Here is a 20,611-nt window from a genome sequence, read left to right as displayed (position 1 = left end):
GTGTCCAGAGATGGGAGCGTAACTGCCATCTCCTGCATCCTAGGGAGGGTGACCACACAGCTGTTCTGCTCTGCATACTTAGCTACCCAGTCCTTCTCCTGAATCCGAGACACTAAGTTCCCACTCTCCTCATTCACCTGGGAACAATCCTGTCCCACACACACTGACTTCCCAGCAAGCTGGTCACACACAGTCACTGGGTTAGCAGCCTGCTCCAGTTCTCTGGATGTTCCTGCCTCATCTGGAACAACCCTCAGTCCCTCTGAGACCTCTCCACCACCATCCACACTGGGTTTCCCTAAACCCAAGTCAGTGGAGTCACTGCTAACAGACAAGTTCTGTCTGTCAGGCACCAAAACAAGTGCCTCACACAAGAAGCTGCTGCCGTTTACAGGCAGAGCTTTCTCCTGAATGCCTTCTCCCAGCAAGGCCCTGTCACCTCTCTCAGTTACTGCAAACTGCTTGCTACAAGCACTGCCAGGACTCTCCTCCCTATGAGCTTCCTTAGGCAGCAGTTCACCCTTCCCTGGCTCTGCAGCAGCCTTGCCCTGCTGAGCCCCAACCAATTCCTCCTGCACTTCCCTTACTCCCCGAGCTATCTCTGGCCCCTCAGGTGGATTCACAGATAATCCCCTTTCAGGCACATAGACAGACTCACAAGAGACAGGGTCAGAGGCATCTTCACTCCCTGTGCAGCTCTCTAGATGGCTGTAAACGTCCACACCATCATTAGGCACCAGAGTTAACACTCCCTCATTATCTCCTTGTGCCCGGGCTAAGGGGTCTCCCTGCTCCCACAGAGTCGCTCCCCTCTCTGCCAGCAACACAGCAGCATTAGGCACAATATCAGGGTCACCACTGTCTGGTCTCTGGGGTTCTGGTAAAACACTGACTGACTCTACCTGAGTCACCTCATCCCTCTCCCCAGCAGACACAAACCTTGGGCCACCCCCTTCCTGGGCCTTAGCCATATCCAGACCCAACTCTGGGACAACAACACTGCTCTCAGCCTTCACAGGCTGTGGGGCACCTTCCGCAGACAAAGGAAGAAACTCTTCCCCACACACAGCCAGACAACCAGAGACAGCTTCTCCCTTGTCCCAACACCCCTGGCTAATCTCAGGCATACAGCTAGCCACTGAGACAGCTTCCTTCACTGCCCCACTGCTACTTCCACCAGCCAAATTGCCAGCTTGCACACACTGTGCTTCAAACAACTCAATTTCAGCTTGTGCAGGTTCAATTCCACAAACCTCACCAGCCACCAACTCCTCAACTAAAACTTCACTCTGGCCAGCCACTCCAGGCTGCCCCAGAGAAACATTTCCCTGATTTCTGGGCTCTTCTTGCCCTGGTTCTGATTCCAGCCTCACCTCTGAGGCATCAGACGGGCCCTCACCCCCAGGCTCACTGCCCCCCTACACAGACACACAGCCATTTGCCACAGGCACACATGTAGAGACACTTTCCCCTTGGTTACACGGAGACTGACCAGCTCCAGGAAACTTTCCATACCCACATGCACCCCCTTCCCAAACCTCCCTGCTAGCTACAGGTAACACACAAGGTTTGCATTCACACATGCTTTGGGGTTGGGTTCTCACATCAGCTGGGTAAAATACGTCTGCCATATCATAAGCACACCGCATACCCACAGAGTTATACATTGAACCTTCAGGAGGATACAGTCTCTCTTGTTCTTTTAGTCTCTTAAGCTGGAGGTCAAGTCTAGCATTTTCCTCCTTGGCTAGGGCCATCTTCTCTGCATGCTCTGCCCTTCTCTCTGCATGTTCTGCTTTTCTCATCTCAAGTTCCCGATCCATCTCCTGCTTTCTCTTAGCAATTTCTTCATCTGCCTTCTGCCTTCTTTCAGCAGCCTCCTTGGCTTGCTTCTGCTCCTTTTCATCCACATCTCTGGTTAATAACAACACTACCAGATCTAGTTTAGAGGCCCTTTTCCTAAAGGCAATGCCTCTCCCCAAGCACGAATCCTTCAGAGCACTTTTGCTCAGACTCTCATATAATCCTGGGATCATCGCAGCGGCTCTTTAATCAACCAAACTCTCAACACCAAAAATCAAATTTAGACAGCGTGGGGTCCTGATCCCAAAGCTCAATTGACCAAGATCTGTGGATCCTGCCGACTACGCCACTGTGACGGACCGGGCCGTGTCTGGGCACAGCTGAGGGCGTCCGCTCAGGGCGACCTGCTCGAATCCGGGGCTACTTACAGCCCCCGACTGGTGACCTCTCCACACAGGCCACAAACCAGTCCCACAGAGCGCTTCAGCAACCTGCCTGAAGCCTCCCAAGCAAAACCCCTCCGACACCCCAGAAATATCCGTGCCCCAGATGGCCCCGGGCCTCATACACAGGTGGGGGGTCCTAGCACCCAATCCCACCTACCCCGAACAAGTTCTGTCCAGTTCCAAGAAACCAGCCACAGATCCCTGGTCAATTTACCCTCTGGACCTTACCCACAAATCACGCTGGGCCAATCCTTTAGAATCTATATCTAAAGGTTTATTATTACAGGAAAGAAAAGCATGAGAGTAAGGTTATTAAAGTACAGTACGTTACATGCACCGAATCTCCCAGTTCTCGATGCAGGCTCTAGCAGAGATGTTACAGCTGCTGGTTTAAAAGTTCTTATTGCACATCCTACGATCAGGATGGGTTCTCAGCTCAGCACTTCATCCCAGAGGCAGCACTGCAGGGATTGAAGAGCCCGGAAGACCTGTGAACCCATCCTGATCGTAGGATGTGCAATAAGAACTTTTAAACCAGCAGCTGTAACATCTCTGCTAGAGCCTGCATCGAGGACTGGGAGATTCGGTGCATGTAACGTACTGTACTTTAATAACCTTACTCTCAGGCTTTTCTTTCCTGTAATAATAAACCTTTAGATATAGATTCTAAAGGATTGGCCCAGCGTGATTTGTGGGTAAGGTCCAGAGGGTAAATTGACCAGGGATCTGTGGCTGGTTTCTTGGAACTGGACAGAACTTGTTCGGGGTAGGTGGGATTGGGTGCTAGGACCCCCCACCTGTGTATGAGGCCCGGGGCCATCTGGAGCACGGATATTGCTGGGGTGTCGGAGGGGTTTTGCTCAGGAGGCTTCAGGCAGGTTGCTGAAGCGCTCTGTGGGACTGGTTTGTGGCCTGTGTGGAGAGGTCACCAGTCGGGGGCTGTAAGTAGCCCCGGATTCGAGCAGGTCGCCCTGAGTGGACGCCCTCAGCTGTGCCCAGCACGGCCCGGTCTGTCACAGGGACCCAGTGGCTATTAGTACAAACCACCTGAGACCCCTGGCTTGTATTAGACCCGGAGTTTGAGACCTGACTTCTATTGGAAGATTTACATTACATAGGGTCAGGGTGTGGCAAAATAAAACATTCACATAACTGAAATAAATAAGTTTTAATATCTGTGCTAAATTACAGAGTTTGTGATGTGTGAACTAAGAAATAATCTCGTCAAGCCTTTTTAAATCATTGAAGATGCTTGTAGCTACACAGTTTAATCACTAAACAACGCTAAAACAACTATTAGCACAACTTGAGACCTGCGCAGCACAAGAAATCTGATTGGGAGCTAGTACCCCAATTTTTTTTGTTAATTGCAGTGTGGGGTCCTAGGCAACCACCTTACTCGCCTTGCTTAAGGCCGGGTCTGGCAGGGGGATAGATCACTTTTTCTCCCAATTCCACAACTATCAGATTTCTAAAAGGGTTGTACCAGAGGGTATCGTCTGTCTAAGAACCTGTTCCTCCATGGGATTTAAACTTTAAAGTAATAAAATTAACATGACCTTCCTTTAACCCTCTTGAGGCACACTCCCTCCTCCACCTGCCTATGGCATTCTGGTTGCAATAATCCAGGGTATATCTAAACGACATCCCTCTGTGGAAAGAGGGATGTAAATTAGGCAAATCAAAAGTGCAAATGAAGTGGGGATTTAAATATCCTGTGCTTCATTTGCATAATGGCATCCGAGTGCTTTTTCAAAAAAGGGTTTTTCGAAAGTGAAAGCGCTGTCCAGACGCGGTTCTTTAAAAAAAACAAAAACAAAAAAAACCCCCAACTTTTTCAAAAGATCCCATACTCCTCATTGTTTGAGGAATACGGGATCTTAAAAAAAAAAAATCCTTTTTTGAAAGATCCCGTAGTCCTCAAACAATGAGGGGTATGGGATCTTTTGAAAAAGTTGGTTTTTTTTTTTTTTTTTTTTTTTTTTAAAAAGAACCACGTCTGGACAGCACTTTCACTTTCGAAAAACCCTTTTTTGAAAAAGCGCTTGGATGCTATTATGCAAATGAAGCACAGGATATTTAAATCCCTGCTTCATTTGCACTTTCGATTTGCCTAATTTACATCCCTCTTTCGACAGAGGAATGTAGTTTAGACATACCCTTAGTTAGTAAAGTGGGTGAACTGACTACATGCAGGTTTAAAAATCTCCTTTTTACAGTTCTCCATAAGCATAAAGTTTTCCTCTGTTCTTATCCAAAATGCTTGATATGGGTAGTTTCCCATTTTCATGTTTATCAGTTTCAGAAGGGGTGGTGGGGTTAAGTCTGTATCTGCAAAAACAATTAGGAGTCCTGTGGTATGTTAGGGTACATCTAGACTACAGGCTTTTGTTGACAGAAGTTTTGTCTACAGATACTGTCGACAAAGCTTCTGTCGACAAAGAGCTTCTAGACTACAGCCAGTTCTGTCGACAAAGCAAGCCGCTTTGTCGACATGAGAGTGCAGATGCAAAGGACAGCGTAGACGCAACAACGCCTTCTGTCAACAGAACTCTCTCGACAAAAGGCGTTATTCCTCGTCGAATGAGGTTTACCGCTGTCGACAAAACTGTCGTGTTCTGCTGACGTTATGTCAACAGAACTCTGTGGTAGTGTAGATGCAGGTATAGTTTTGTCGACAAAACCCTGTAGTCTAGACACACCCTTATAGACTAACAGATTTATTTGGGTGTAAGCTTTTGAGGGTAAAAAACACTTTGTCAGATGGCACTCCTAGAGCGTTAACTCATTTGACTAGAGCAGAGGCATCTTTCCTAGTTCAAGGGGAGACCTTTGCAAAGCACCAAGGGGTCATCGGTATACACTTATCCTGCTTACTATGCCATTTCTCATCAGCCCAGAGCCAATGCCAGTTTTGGATGGGTTGTTCTACAATTGGGCTGTGTCTAGACTGGCCAGTTTTTCTGGAAAATCAGCCGCTTTTCTGAAAAAGCTTGCCAGCTGTCTACACTGGCTGTTTGAATTTCCACAAAAGCACTGACTTCCTACTGTAAGAAATCAGTGCTTCTTGCGGAAATACTATTCTGCTCCCATTCAGGCAAAAGTCCCTTTTGCGCAAAAGGGCCAGTGTAGACAGCTCAGATTTGTTTTCTGCAAAAAAGCCCCGATCGCGAAAATGGTGATTGGGACTTTTTTGCGGAAAAGCGCGTTTAGATTGGCACAAACACTTTTCCGCAAAAAGTGCTTTTGCGGAAAAGTGTCTGTGCCAATCTAGACGCTCTGTTCTGAAAATTCTTTTAATGGAAAACTTTTCCGTTAAAAGCATTTCTGGAGAATCATGCCAATCTAGACGCAGCCTTGTTGTTAAGATAGACCCCAAGCCTACCTCCATGTAAATCTGCTGGTGAGTCATCCCTAATGGAAGGGACGTGTGCAATTCCTTGAAGGAAAAATGGTTACCTACCTTTCTAAAAGTGGTGGTGTTTGAAATTTGTTGCGCAACTCTATTCCACAACCTGCTTTCCTTCCACTCTCTAGCGAGTCTGGTAGGTAGTGAGGAAGGTTCCATCCTCTTAGGATGGTAGGCAGTTGCATGGGATGCCTGTCCACCCCCCAGGTAGTGCTCAGACAAAAGGCTCCCTGACAACTGCGGAAGCAGGCACATGCCCACAGAGACCGGACATGCCCATCTAACCCGAAGAACAAGAGCTCCGGAAAGGCTAGGAAGTAGCAGTTTTCAGTCCAGCAAGCCTGCAGGACCCCTTCCTCGGTAGGGTGTGCTGCTCCCTTGTGCCCACCACCTCAGGCTCGGCACTGCCACTCCTGCAAGGCTTAGCACCCGGGCCTGAGCCTGCATGTAGTCAGGCTACAACCAAGAGTCCCCTAAAGCCAGTAGTGCCTGCAGGCGGGAAGCCACAGGACTCCTATCCACTTGGAGCCCGAGATCTAGGCTCTGCCGCAGACATCTGCCCGAGATCTGGTAAATCACGTGGCTCTGCGAGGGCCCAACCTCCGCTCGGACAGGTACGGCGGCTGCGAGCAGAGCAGAGCGGAGCGGGGCGGGGCGGGGCTAAGACAAGCCGCGGGCCCGTCACGTGAAACAGATGAAAGGGACGCGGCTTGGCAGGCAAGTAAGACGCTGAAGTGAGTGAGTGGGTAGGTAGTGTCGCGGGGCAGAGGAGCTATTATCATGGGGCGCTGAGCCGCCCTCAGACTCCTTACGCTCCGAAACTGGAGCCGCTGCTGAGCGATGCTCCGTCCCGGCGCTGGGCCAGCCGTGTCGCTGCTGTTGCTGTTGCTGGCGGTGGGACCGGGCGCCGTGCTTGCTGGAGAGACGGCGTTCGTGGAGGTGGTGCTCTTCGAATCCAGTGCTGACGGCCACTATACCACCTACAGCACTGGGCTGCAGGGCCTCTTCGCTCGGGCCGGCGCCATTCTCAGCGCCGAGGGCGAGGTCGTGCAGGTGAGCGGTGGGGCCGGGCCGGGTTCCCTGCTCCCAAGATGGCTCCGCAGGGCCTGGGCTGTTGCCGGCAGCTGCCGGGTCGGCGGAGCGCGCGTGCGTGCATGCGTGGCGGGGGGGTGGGGTTAAAAGGCGCCGGGGTAGAACGGGGACACCCCCGCCCTTGGCCCGCGTCCCGGTCGGCGGTCTTCGCGCTATTTATTTGGTCTCCTGGAGCTCCAGCAGGTGGTGAGGGCTCCCCCGAGGCGGCTTGGTCTGGTCTCTGCGGGGGACCGGTGGGGACAGGGGTGCTTGGTGTATGGTTGCAGCCCTTCTGGCTGTGTTGGGCCTGGCTCTGAGGCTAGCACTTGAGTCCAACGTGGGTTGCGCACCCGCCTGGGAAATGGGCGGCGGGGGTTGGCCCTGTACAAAGCCTCCGGGGTCCCTTTAGCAGCGCCAGGACCCTAGGGCGACCGGGTGCTGGGCTGCTCTCGTCTCATGCAATGCCCCTGAGTGGAGCGCTTATGCTGCAAAGGGCCAAGGCTGTTGTGGTGTCATACTGGCTTCAGAGTTTCCACCCACAGTTTGTGCTCCGCCTGGGGGATAGTTTCCATCTCACTTGGCTTAAGCACTTAAATAGGAACTGAAGAGCCAGGAACTCAGAGGCTGCAGTAACCTAGGGTATGTCTACACTACCACCCTAGTTCGAACTAGCAGGGTAATGTAGGCAACCGGAGTTGCAAATGAAGCCTGGGACTTGAATTTCCTGGGCTTCATTTGCATAAAGCCGGGCGCTGCCATTTTTAAATGTCCGCTAGTGCCTAGTCCGAACTACCTAGTCTGTGCCGCGTGTAGCCACGCGGCACGGAGTCCGCACTAGCGGACGTTTAAAAATGGCGGTGCCCGGCTTTATGCAAATGAAGCCCAGGAAATTCAAGTCCCAGGCTTCATTTGCAACTCCGGTTGCCTACATTACCACCCTAGTTCGAACTAGGGTGGCAGTGTAGACATACCCCTAGAGACTTCTCTCGCTCGTTCTCTTTTTCAGGGCCTTCACCTTACTTCTAAAGGGAAGAGGGTTGCATTCCAAAGGAAGCTTGATATGGGGGGATTAAAAATACTCTGTTGTTTGCAGGGCTTACTACTTCTGAGATGAGGGAAGGCAGTGGGGTTAACTGCTTATGATTGATGTAACAATGCTGTTTCTCTTGTTTTGCCTTTGCAAACTCTAGTAGGTCTCTAGCTATAACGCTGCTGGTGAGAAGAGTTTTTAAAAGACTTGGTATCTCTTCAAACCTACTAAAGTGGTGTGCACACCTGGATGTTGATGGCCTTAATGGTTTGTAGGTGCCCTTGCTCATCTTTCCCGTAAGAATAACAGTGCTTTGGGTTGGCTTGGAGTTTAGACTTTTTATATGCTGCAGTTTTGCTGCAAAGAAATCCCATTGAAAGTTCCTTTCTTCTGGTTCTGAGTAAACCTTGCTTGTGATGTTGAATTACTGTGTATGGTCAATAGTTAGAACTTCCCTGTGTTTCTGGAACATGTTATAGAGTTTCTAATCCAATAGATGATGCACTTCCAGCAATGGGGAGAGCGCTAGGTAGACTGGGAACGTGTGTGTGTGTGTGTGTGTGTGTGTGTGCGCGCGCCCGCGCTGTGTCCAGCGTCCAGCTGTTCTTCACCTGGTTCGATGTGGAGGTAAAAGTGCCTGTGCCCAGCTTTGCACTTCCCCACCATTACATTTATGCTATTACTGAGGATCTTTCCAAAACATGCTACCTTAGGCAAACCTTGCATGAAAACAGGTTTGTTCTTCTTCGAGTGCTTGCTCATGTCCATTCTGATTAGGTGTACGCGTGCTGCGTGCACGGATTCCGGAGCTTTTTCCCTTAGCAGTATCCGTAGGGCCAGCAGGGAGCCCCCTGGAGTGGTGCCGGTATACCCCTGCTGGCCCCTCCACCCCCTCAGTTCCTTCTTACCGCCTGTGACGGTAGCTGGAGCATGCTTACAGCTGCTAAGAGATAGGCTAACAGCCTGAATCTCTTTATCCGTTGTATTATAGTTCTAACTGAAGTTTTATCTAGTTAAGTAGTTAAGTGCTGTAAATAGTGTAATTAGAGAGGGGAGCACAGCGGGACTCTCCCTGTGAGGGGAGGGCATGCCAGGGCCCCAGGGCTCTAAACCCTGTGCTTCCTGCTGTAAACCTATGCCTTGCCGAGATCCCCACTCTGCCTGTCTAAAGTGTCTGGGAGAGGCCTATCGAGCTGAAAGCTGTTCTATCTGTAAGAGCTTTAAGCCCCGGACCAAAAAGGAGAGGGACTCCGGGCTAAAACGCCTACTAATGAAGTCGGCACTGCAGCCTCAGGGCGAGGAGCGGCCTCAGTCTGTCAGCAGCGCACCGTCGGCGGTACCAGTGTCGGCCAAGTATCGTCCTGAGACCGACAAGGCACGGAGGCACAGGTCGCAGTCCCCGGTGCCGAGGGCCTCCAAGAGCTCGAGGGGACACTCTGCAGAGAGGAGTGCCCAGAAGGTGCGCCCTAAGGAGGGGCACCTTTCTGCTAAGGCCTCCAAAAAGAGGCGCAGCCCAGACAAGGGCAAGAACCCGGGGCAGCCCGTGGGGATAGGAGACGTATGTCGCCACTCCATCCCAGAGACCTTTGAGGCGGCCCAGGACCTCATCCAGGTGGCCGCGGAGGAAGGAGAGGACCGCGTCGGCCTCAAGTGCCCCCCAGCAGGCTATGGCAGCCAGGTCGTGGGACCCTCTGGGCGTAGGGCAGGCCTTGACCCAGCAGCAGCTTTTCCTGCTGCCGGCAAGAGCACCGGCACCAGAGCTGGGACCAACGCCGGCACCGACCCCGGGCCCCTTCCTGGCAGCACCGGCAGCGGCACCAGGAGCGAGCGCGCTTGCGGCACCGGTGCAGGGACCGGTGCCGCAGACAGGCCCTTGGGCGGTGCAGGGACCCGCACCGTACTACACGCAGACGGCGGTGCCACAGCCGGCGCCCCGCACGGCACCAACGCTGATACCTCTCCCGGCACCGATCCCTGCTCACACCCTGGGAGCGCCAACCCAGCGGTAGGCAGTGGCGCCGCAGCATGTGGCGGCACCAGTGGGTTACTTACTGGCCTATCAGATGCAGCTGGGCACGGTACTGCTACAGCAAGGACCTCCACTTATGCCCCCACCGGCACCGTGTGCAGTGCACAGGGGCAAGCCATCGGCCCTGGCAGCACAGCGAAAGGCGCAGGCTTCATCGGTCCCTCCCTGGTCGGCATCGGAGTACTCTTTGGAGTCTGAGGCCGAATCGGTGGCATCGGCCAGGTCATCATGCAGGTCATGATCCCGACATAGGTCTCGTTCATCGCCCAGATCATCTCACCGGGAACCAGTGGACCAGCAGCAGTGGCAGGGGCAACCTCAGTGGTCATTCTGGACACCCTGGGCATACCACCAGGCCCAGGGGCCTCCCCCTACGGTGTCGGTGGCGGGGTCGTCCCGTAGGAGCAGCACCCCATCTGCCACCCCTTTGACAGCCCCTCCGCCTGGAGACAGCTCGTCCATAGTGGCGATGCCAAGACCTCCGGTAATCTGTCAAGGGCAGGAGGCCATGTCCCAGCCGGGCTCAGTCTATATGGACATCTCTGTCCAAGGGGAACCGGGGCACAGCTCGGCGAGGAGGAGGCAGTCCCCTCGAGAGTTCTCGTCATCTTCACCGGACGAGGCCCTGGATGACCCTGCGCCCCCGAAGGCTGGCGATCAACCTAGCGGTCCAGCACGAGGACCAAGATCCTATGGTGGACGACATAGCGGCAGCGGGCCCTGGCCAAGTGGTGCTCCCACTGAATAAAACAGTGGACAAACTGTCAAACTCTGTGGCAGACGCCGGCCTCCATTGCGCCGACCCAAAAGGGGGTCGAGAGAAGGTACTACGTACCCCAAGCAGGGCACGAGCATCTTTTTAACCACCCGGCACTGGGATCCATAGTGGTGCAGGCCGCAGGGCAGAAGGAGCGCCAAGGGACTCCAGGTCCTACACCGAAGGCGAAGGAGCCCAAGAAATTGGACCTGCTTGGCCGGAAGGCCTACGCCACGGGTGGCCTCCAGCTACGTATAGCTAACCAGCAAATAATGCTGGGGTGTTATGCCTTTAACACATGGGCATCAATGCAGAAATTTGCCAGCCAGCTTCCCCCTGAATCCTGCCAGGAGTTTGGGGCCCTGATGGGAGAGGGAAGGGCAGTGGTGCGTACCTCTCTCCAGGCGGCCTTGGACGCGGCTGATTCGGCAGCCCGCACTATGGCCACGGGGGTGGTCATGAGGCGCAGTGCGTGGCTGCAGGTGTCTGGCATCCCGCCCGAGGTGCAGACCACTATTCAGGACCTACCTTTTGAGGGGCCGGGCTTGTTCTCAGAGCAGACCGATTCCAAGCTTCGTAGCTTGAAGGACTCGAGTGATGTTGAAGTCACTAGGGATACACACCACGGCACCTCAGAGGTGCTCCCTCCAGGCTAGACCCTATCCCAGACGGGGGCAAAACAATGATGGGGTCGCAGGAGGGGCTGTAACAATAGCCGCCCTGACCTCTTTAGAGGCAGGCGTAGGGGCCCTCGGTCAGACTCCTAGAGAGGCTCAGGACCATCACCCGGTCACCAAAATAAGCCCTCATTTTGAAGGTACGCCAGAGAGCAGAGTACCAGTCGCACCTACTTTCCCACTCTTTGGGGACCGTCTTTCCCTCTTTTACCAGGAGTGGATAAAGATCATGTCGGACTGTTGGGTCCTAGACCTGGTAAAGCAGGGATATACTATCCCCTTCCTTTCCTGCCCTGCCTCCCACCCTCCCTCCCCTTCCCTTTTCAGGGACCCTTCTCACGAGACACTCCTTCGGCAGGAGGTGTCCAACCTGTTGGCACTAGGGGCCATAGAAAGAGTGCCCCCAGACATGAAAGGAAAGGGTTTCTACTCCCGCTACTTCCTAGTACCCAAGGCGAAAGGGGGCATGCGTCCCATATTAGACCTCTGAAACCTGAACACCTTCATAAGGAAAGCAAAGTTCAGGATGGTGACGCTTGCTTGCATCATCCCATTGCTCAAAAAGGGGGACTGGTACGCTGCTCTTGACCTCAAAGATGCGTACTTCCATATTTCAATTTTTCCGAGTCACAGAAAATTCCTACGGTTTGTGGTGGGACACGACCACTTCCAATTTACAGTCCTCCCGTTTGGACTATGCACAGCCCCAAGAGTTTTTACCAAATGTATGATGGTGGTAGCTGTGTTTCTGCGGCGGCACAGGGTCCAGGTGTTTCCATATTTGGACGATTGGCTGATAAGGGGCAAGTCTCGAACAGGTACTGGATCATGTCTCACGGGCCAGGGCTTTGTTCGAGAGCCTCGGCCTCCTCATAAACGATGCCAAATCATTGCTAGATCCCACGCAAGTCATAGACTTTGGGGGGGCCCATCTGGACTCGCCTTTGGGCAAGGCTTCTCTGCCGAGAGACAGATTCATGGCTATCCACTCGCTGGTAGTGGAGATGCAGGAGTTCCCAACTACGACGGCGAGGACCTGTAATGAGGCTCCTAGGCCACATGGCGGTGTGCACTTATGTGGTCCAACACGCCAGGCTGCGCATGCACCCATTGCAGGGGTGGCTTAGGGTAGCGCACAACCCCTTGAAGTCGCCGCTAGATGGGGTAGTGACTATCTCTCAGGACATTCTTCATTCGCTTGACTAGTGGAAAGGACGAGGGCACGGTGTGTGCGGGGGTCCGATTCACTAGAGCGTCCCCGTCACGGATGCTTCGGATGCGGGATGGGGCGCTCACCTGGGCAACCTCAGAACGCAAGGTACGTGGTCACCAGAGGAGGTTCACCTCCATATAAATATCAAGGAACTGCGAGCGGTCAGGTTGGCCTGCAGGGCATTCCTTCCCCACCTGCGGAACGGAGTGGTGGCAGTGCTGACAGACAACACTACAGCCATGTTTTATATCAACAAGCAGGGTGGGGCGTGTTCCTCTCCCCTGTACCAGGAAGCCCTAGCTCTATGGGAACTGTGTATAGCCCACGGTATTTACCTGGAGGCATCTCACCTCCCGGGAACCAGGAATGGCCTAGTGGACAGGCTCAGCTGTTCAATCCAGGCACACGAGTGGGTGCTAAGGTGGGACATACTTCACGGGGTCTCCCCGCCTGGACCTGTTTGTGACTCTGAGCAACACCCAGTGCAGGGAGTACTGTTCGTACATGGGACACGGCCCGGGCTCTCAGGGCGATGTGCTGCAGATCAGCTGGCCCAGGGGCCTACTCTATGCCTCTCTCTTCCCCCCCCCCCCCCCCCCCCCCCCCCGTTCCCTCTGATCCACGATACACTCCTCAGAGTGCAGAGGTTCAGGGCCCAGGCCATCCTGATAGCGCCAGTGTGGCCTTGGCAGCACTGGTTCACCACCCTGCTGGATCTGACCGTGGAGGGCCCGCTCAGGCTACCCCTTGTGCTGGATCTAATCACTCAGAGCTGCAAGGCCGGGGTAGCACTCCACCTGAGCCTGCCATCTCTGCACTTAGCAGCATGGCTCCTCAGTGGCTCTCAGTGACGGAGCGAGCCTGCTCCAGGGCAGTCTAGGAGGTCCTCCTAGAAAGCAGAAAGCCGTCCCCTAGGGCCCTTTACAAAGCTAAGTGGAAGAGGTTTACCTTGTGGCTGGAGGGCAGGATGCTCGCTCAGGGTGAAGGGGCGGTTCCGACTGTCTTGGAATACTTTCTCCACCTGTGGAAACAGGGTCTGGCCACAGCTTCCCTGAGGGTACACCTGGCGGCCATAGCGGCCTTTCATGCTGGGGGAGGCCAAAGGTCTATCTTTGCCAATCCCTTGGTTAAAAGATTTCTGAAGGGAAGTGACAGATTGATGCCATACGTGAGACCACCGGTCCCAGCTTGGGACCTTAACCTGGTCCTGACTGCCCTTATGAGGCCCCCGTTTGAGCCTCTGGCTTCATGCTCTTTGAAGTACCTGTCCTATAAAGTAGCTTTCCTCGTGGCCATTACCTCGGCCAAGAGGGTAGCTTTCCTCGTGGCCATTACCTCGGCCAAGAGGGTGTCAGAGCTTAGGGCTCTCACTTCAGAACCACCCTACACGGTGTTTTTTAAAGATAAGGCGAGGTTGCGTCCACACCCGGGGTTCCTTCCCAAGGTCGTCTCGCATTTCCATATGTCCCAGGATATTTACCTGCCAGTGTTTTACCCCAAGCCACACGTGTCGCCCAGGGAACAGGCTTTGCACTGCCTGGATGTTAGGAGGGCATTGGCATTTTATATAGACAGGACGCGAGAGTTCCGTAAGTCAACTCAATTGTTTATTTCAGTGGCGGAAAGAATGTGTGGGCAGCTGGTCTCGGCGCAGCGTATATCCTCGTGGATTACTTCCCGCATCTGATTGCGCTACGAGGGTGCGGGTAGATCACCGCCGCGCATAACGGCACATTCCACGAGAGCCCAGGCAACGTCGGCGGCGTTCCTGGCCTGCGTGCCAATCTTGGAAATCTGCAGGGCAGCAACCTGGTCATCAGTGCACACATTTGTGGAGCATTGTTATTACACAACTGGCCAGGGAGGACGCTGCTGTCGGGAGGGCAGTCCTGTGTTCTGCAGAATGATAATGGAGTAGTTAGTCACCTTCCGACACCGCCTCCGGAAGGGGGACACGGCTAGGGACTCACCTAATCAGAATGGACATGAGCAAGCACTCGAAGAGGTTACTTACCTCGTAACTGTAGTTCTTCGAGATGTGTTGCTCATGTCCATTCTGCATCCCACCCACATCCCCATGTCGGAAGGAGCCGGCAAGAAGGAACTGAGGGGGTGGAGGGGCCAGCAGGGGTATATATGCACCGGTATACCGGCGCCACTCCAGGGGGCTCCCTGCTGGCCCTACGGATACTGCTAAGGGAAAAAAGCTCCGGAATCCGTGCACGTGGCGCGTGTACACCTAATCAGAATGGACATGAGCAACACATCTCGAACTACAGTTACGAGGTAAGTAACCTCTTCTTACTCTTGCACCATGTGGTAAAATACTGCAACTATGGCTTGGTGACTTTTCCATGAGTAGACATGATTGACTACTTCAAGTTGTAAAACAAAACATAACTTCAATATGTCATGGGGTAACCCATATGATTCACACACTCAACTCTTGTAGCAAGTGGAAGAGGAAATATTCAAGTGTACCATATTTGGTTTGTTGACAAAAGCAGTCAAGAAGCTATAGTTCTGGATATTTGCCTATTGATCAGCTTTTGTGATTACAGGCAGTCCCCGAGTTACATCAATCTGACTTACGTCGGATCCCTAGTTACAAACGGGGGGGGCGCAGCTAGTGCAGGGTGCCTCCCCCACTGTCGCCGCCTCTGGTGGCGCGGGGGGCACTTCCCCCCCCCAGCAGACCAGGGAGATGCGGAGCGGCTTTTTTCGCCGCGGAGGATGCGGGTCTGCTGGGGGGAACAAGACACCAGCCAAAAGGGGGCACCCCAGAGCGGAAAAATTAATTTCCTAGGGAACAGCAGGAGCAGCAGGCAGTGAGAGACCCATTGTGTTACAGTCCCCACCTTGGGAGCAACAGCTCTTTCCCTCTTCAGCACTAGAGCTGCAAGTATCTTAGCGTCACGTGAAATTAACAAGTCCCTTCCAGCCTGGCAGAGGTGAAGCTGAAAAATTACCCAGTGGTGTGGGTGGGCAAGAATGGGGAGGAGCAGGGCAGAAGGGAAGAGGGGATAAGCCCCAACCCCACACCCTGACTGGAGCGGAGCAGGGTAAGCCCCGAGGGGATGGGTCTGGTTGCAAAGTGGGTGAGTGGACAATGAGGACCCACCTGTGGCTAAACTCCTGTTCCCAACACAGAATTTTTCTTTAAAATTAATCCTGTGGATAAATTCTCACACACACACTTCACAGGAAGGGATTTCCATTTTCTGCTCAGCAGAATACAACAACAGCTTTGATTGTATCAATATTTCACTGTGCTCTCCAATGACTATTGATTACACTTAATACCCATTTCACTGAACCATCTGTAGCAAATTCTATTTGGAACAGTAATATGCATTGAATAAACTTTTTTTAGTTATAAAAAACAAAGATTCTGACTATTAAATGAATAACTGGGATCTTTCAGGTACCCCAAAAGGAAGATTTGGATATAGCATGAAACACTGAAACTTATGATCAATTTTTAATTAAAATATCAACCAAAAAAACCTTCCTATCAAAACAATGTTTTTTTTTTTTTTTTTTCTTAGAATAAGGAAGTTGTATGAGAATCAGGGTCTTTTTCACCTAACTCCAGCTCCCTGTTCCTCCCCAAAATATGTACCAGTTCCGACTTACATACAAATTCAACTTAAGAACAAACCTACAGTCCCTATCTTTGTACTGGTACAGGCAGTCCCCGGGTTACGTACATGTGATTAAAGTTCTTTGCAGAATTATGTTGCTTTTTCTACAACTCGAATTTGTGAGGAGTTGTCCTGCTAACCCTGGTTGACTTAGACACTTTTAATATATGATCAATGCCCAAAATCTTTTTATTTGAGGCTCATCACAGGGAACTGCAGAACTTGCTGTTCTAATACTTAGAAAAGAGTATTAATCTCTAGCCATATATGCAGTAGGGATGATAGCAGACATTTATTTTTGTAAGTGTGTAACCGCTGGTTACATGCAAGGGGGCAGGTGAGCACTGGCTCCTGCCTGCCCCTCTCCGCTGTCTGATGTAGGCTGTAAGATGTAGGCTGTAAGGGTTATCGGTTAATTGTGTAAATGACTACATGCTAACATTCCTAATATGCGGTTTCTGATGCTGAAATACAGGAGGCCCCTGCCTTGCGACCGTCCACGTTCCACCCCTTGCACTTAAAACTATTTTTGTAAGTGCGAAAAGGGCCAACCCCCCCCCCCCCCCCCCGACTCTAGGTCCTCGGCCCACATTTACGACGGCGCATGCGCCTATCGTAAATGAGGGTTTGAGTTACAACACCCCCGACTTGGGATGCTTCCCCCAGAACCAACTGTGTCGCAAGTTGGGGGGCCTCCTGTATTTGGTTTAATCTACCTTGTTCTTTGTATTTGGCTTTCTTGGGTCACTTAGTTGGATGTATTCATTAATCCTTCACTCAAGGCTAATCTCTGGTTAGCCATTTAATACAAATATAAATGTAAACACCTCTCCTTTAAAACTAGCTTTATTCTTCTAAGCAGGTAGATAAACTGACATCAAAAGCTCCAGACAAAATAGCATATTGCTGTTAAAGTGCTCATCTAATTCCTTTGTAGTCATTAGCCATTGTTAGCCAAAAGGGGGGGGAAAGTTAAGCTAACTAAAGAAAACTAGTCCACTGGACCAAGGGGAAATGATGCCATAGTTAGGACCCTCCTTCCAGATTGTTAGGTATCCTCTCATGCTGAGAACACATTTCTGGGGAAGGGACTGCCAGTCCTTAGGAAAAGGCAGGTGTTAGTAATGGGGGATTTGATCATTACAAACCCAGCTATCTCTTTCTGATGACTGGGAGAACAGTATGGTGACTTGCCTGCCTGGTGCGAAGGTTGTGGATCTCTTGAGACATCTAGATAGACTTATGTGTAGTGTTGTGGAGGAGCCGGTGGTCTTGGTACATGTAAAGAGAACACATTACATCACTTGGGGTATGTCTAAGCTACCCCGCTAGTTCGAACTAGCGGGGGTAATGTAGTCATCTGCAGTTGCAAATGAAGCCCGGGATTTCAATTTCCCGGGCTTCACTTGCATGAAGCCGGCAGGCGCCATTTTTAAATGCCGGCTCGTTCGAACCCCGTGCCGCGTGTAGCCGCGTGGCACGGGGTTCGAACGAGCCGGCATTTAAAAATGGCGCCTGCCGGCTTCATGCAAGTGAAGCCTGGGAAATTGAAATCCCGGGCTTCATTTGCAACTGCGGATGACTAAATTACCCCCGCTAGTTCGAACTAGCGGGGTAGTGTAGACATACCCTTACCGAGTGCTTGATGCAGGCTCCTAGCAGAGATAGTACAAACTGCTAGCTTAAAGTCTTTAGTGTCAGCCTCAAAGGGCCCTTTGAGGTTCCTTGTGTCTTCCATTTGGAGCTGGTCACGTGCTCAAATGACCAGTCTTTGTTCCACGTGCACACAGTCCCATGCACTAGCTGGTTTGCAGACTTCCAGCTGCATTCCTCAGGTGTGTATGGGCCATTCTGAGAGTCCTTGTCCATGAGGCAGTGCTACTTAGCACAGCCATTCACTGAATAACCATCCCTTACAGGAGGCAGTCCATTCCCATTGCTTCCTTCCAGACAGAAAACATTTAAAATACAAGAACAGAGTCCATTCCATAACTTCATATACAAACATCACACACGTACACAAGTATCATACATAGAATCAGCAGAGTACAAGCCTTCAGTAGACACCTTACATGGACCCCTTTGCGCAAAATATGGACCCAACACCCATTAGAGTACAGCAATGCCCTTGCTCAGAGCTAAAGAAATTAAATTTATGCATGCCAGCTTTGGCAATGGTCTGAAATCCAATTAACATTGGGGTAATGTATGTATCCTTATTCCCCATAGTGTAGGCATTTTGGCACTTAGCATTGTGATGTTGATATTTCACAGTTACTACCTGTAATTAGTGTTGGAGCTCCTCACCTGAGAAGGGGCATTCCAGAATTGGTGTGCTATGTGAAGGGGAAAACTGAGGCACAACTACATTTTATTTTTGTGGCTTTTTTTAACATGCAGCGTGTCCTTGGGTGCATTTCTTAACAGTTTCCAGGGTTTTGGCACAATCATGCATATTGGACATTTTACAATTCTTGGTAACAGCACATTGGTTATGGAAGTTAACATAAGCATGAGGAACAAACCCATAGCATGTGTACACTGACAATTCTGGCCTTTTAGATTTAAACAGCTGCAGCCTTCCTGGGCGCAGACAAGTCTTACCCTTCCCTCTTGCCCTGTGGGTTCAATTTCAGAGCTCCCTATCCCAAAGACAAAGGGCTGGCTGGTGTCTGTCCTGCTCACCATGGCCATGGAATTCTCTTGCTCCCCACAGCTGATCAGGTAGCAAGCAGTCCAGACACTAACCTGGCCCCCTGCTTTCAATCTAGTTTTCCAAGTGGGCCACTGCCTCACAGAGACAGGGTCTAGGTCTGTGGTCCCCAACACGGCGCCCGCGGGCGTCATGGCGCCCGTGGGGCCATTTGCATGCCCCTACCAGGTGCTCGGGGCTGGCCTGGCCCCGGGCACATGGCGCGGGCGCTTGCGGGGGGGGGGGGGAGTGTCGGCCCTGGGCGTGCGGCGCTTGCGGGGGGGGGGGGGAGCGGTGGCCCCGGGCGCGTGGCTATGGGGGGGGGGGGCCTGGCAAGTGTCCCTGCCCCCTGGCGCCCGGCGGGCGAACGGCCACGCCCCCTGGCGCCCGACAACCTCAAAAGGTTGGGGACCACTGGTCTAGGTGTACTGGCCTGATAGACTTACAGATCTCTGGTCCTTTTACCACCAACCTCTGCTTCCTCCTGGAATTAGATGTTGAGATCACTGATAGATCACAACTGTCCAAAGATGGAAGTTTACCTGCCATCTCCTGTATTTCATAGAGATTCAATACAACACAGCTGCTCCCCTGAACCTGAGACGCACCGGCTACGTCTAGACTGGCATGATTGTCCGCAAATGCTTTTAACGGAAAAGTTTTCTGTTAAAAAGCATTTGCGGAAAAGAGCGTCTAGATTGGCACGGATGCTTTTCCGCAAAAGCACTTTTTGTGGAAAAGCGTCCATACCAATCTAGACGTGCTTTTGCGCAAAAAAGCCCCGAGCTGTCTACACTGGCCCTTTTACGCAAAAGCTTTTGCGCAAAAGGGCTTTTGCCCGAACGGGAGCAGCACAGTATTTCCGCAAGAAGCACTGATTTCTTACATGATCGTCAGTGTTCTTGCGGAAATTCAAGCGGCCAGTGTAGACAGCTGGCAAGTTTTTCCACAAAAGCAAGTGCTTTTGCGGAAAAACTTGCCAGTCTAGACACAGCCACCTTGTCTATCTTCCTGGGAGGATATAGTCTCTGTTGTTCTTCCACTCTCTGGGTCTGGAGTTTCCTGGGATATTGAACAGGGACTGGAACATTCATGGGAGCAGGATGGTCAGTTGGTGCTTCTGCTCCCATTCGCCTTGTCCCTGCCCTTATTTCCTCTATCTTTGCCTGTGCTTCCGCTTCCATTCGCCTTACCTCTGCTTCTATCACTGCTAGCTTCACCTCTTGTTGTGCATGCTTCATGTGTATGAAAAACTCCATCTCTCTCTGTTAGAGGTCTGCCTGCCTTTAAGGCATAATCCCACATAGAAGGCGCTGGTAAGGGGGGAGGAGGGCTGTTATACCTTGCTCCTGCCCTCTCCTTGGGGTATGAATCTGTCCTAGAGCTGTACATCATGCCTTGCTCGGCTGTTTCTACTTCAGGGTGTTGCTTAAGAAGGGTTGGTTGCTCTCAGGCTACTTTGCCTCATCACAAAAGCATGGTTTCTCCTTGGCAATATATAATACTTTGCTTCTTTCACCAAGGTCCGTTCTTAATGTCCTTTTGTAGTCAGAAATCTTTGGGCTTTGGCGGCATCAGAGGAGCGGAATTTTCCTCTGTTTCAAGGGGGCGGGGGGGAGTCGTGGTTCAGCATCATGCAGGGGAGAGGTTACCAGCACATCACCCTGTAATATTTTGGTGGTTCTGGTGTCCAGCAGGTGGGAAAGTAGGACCAGAAGAGAGAGGCTTATCAGCAATCGGGGTAGGATCATTTCGAGATGGAGGGATCTTTTTGCAGTGAGAAGCATTGGCCAACAGTCAGTTCTTGGCACTTCACAGCGGTGTTGGTGGCTAGCAAAAC

At 52.0% G+C, this 20,611-nt stretch overlaps 1 protein-coding gene across 3 annotated transcripts in view; it reads left to right on the top strand.

Annotated features, from left to right (window-relative positions):
* Positions 1–6,322: 6,322 nt before the first annotated feature.
* Positions 6,323–20,611, top strand: part of LOC149520870 (E3 ubiquitin-protein ligase ZNRF3-like) — a 367,062-nt gene continuing 352,773 nt past the window's right edge. For 2 of the 3 annotated variants that reach the window (XM_089775113.1, XM_089775112.1), the window contains exon 1: positions 6,323–6,711. In XM_089775113.1, coding sequence (XP_089631239.1) covers positions 6,499–6,711 — 213 coding nt within the window. In that variant the 5' untranslated portion in view covers positions 6,323–6,498. Of the gene's footprint in view, positions 6,712–6,738; positions 6,937–20,611 lie in introns of those variants that run through there. The other variant, XM_089775114.1, reaches the window with a different exon arrangement.

This window comes from Pelodiscus sinensis, chromosome W (genome assembly GCF_052426305.1).
Source record: "Pelodiscus sinensis isolate ZL-2025 chromosome W, ASM5242630v1, whole genome shotgun sequence".
In the NCBI taxonomy this organism is placed as follows: domain Eukaryota; kingdom Metazoa; phylum Chordata; order Testudines; family Trionychidae; genus Pelodiscus; species Pelodiscus sinensis.
This window is presented reverse-complemented; position numbering and strand designations above follow the sequence as displayed.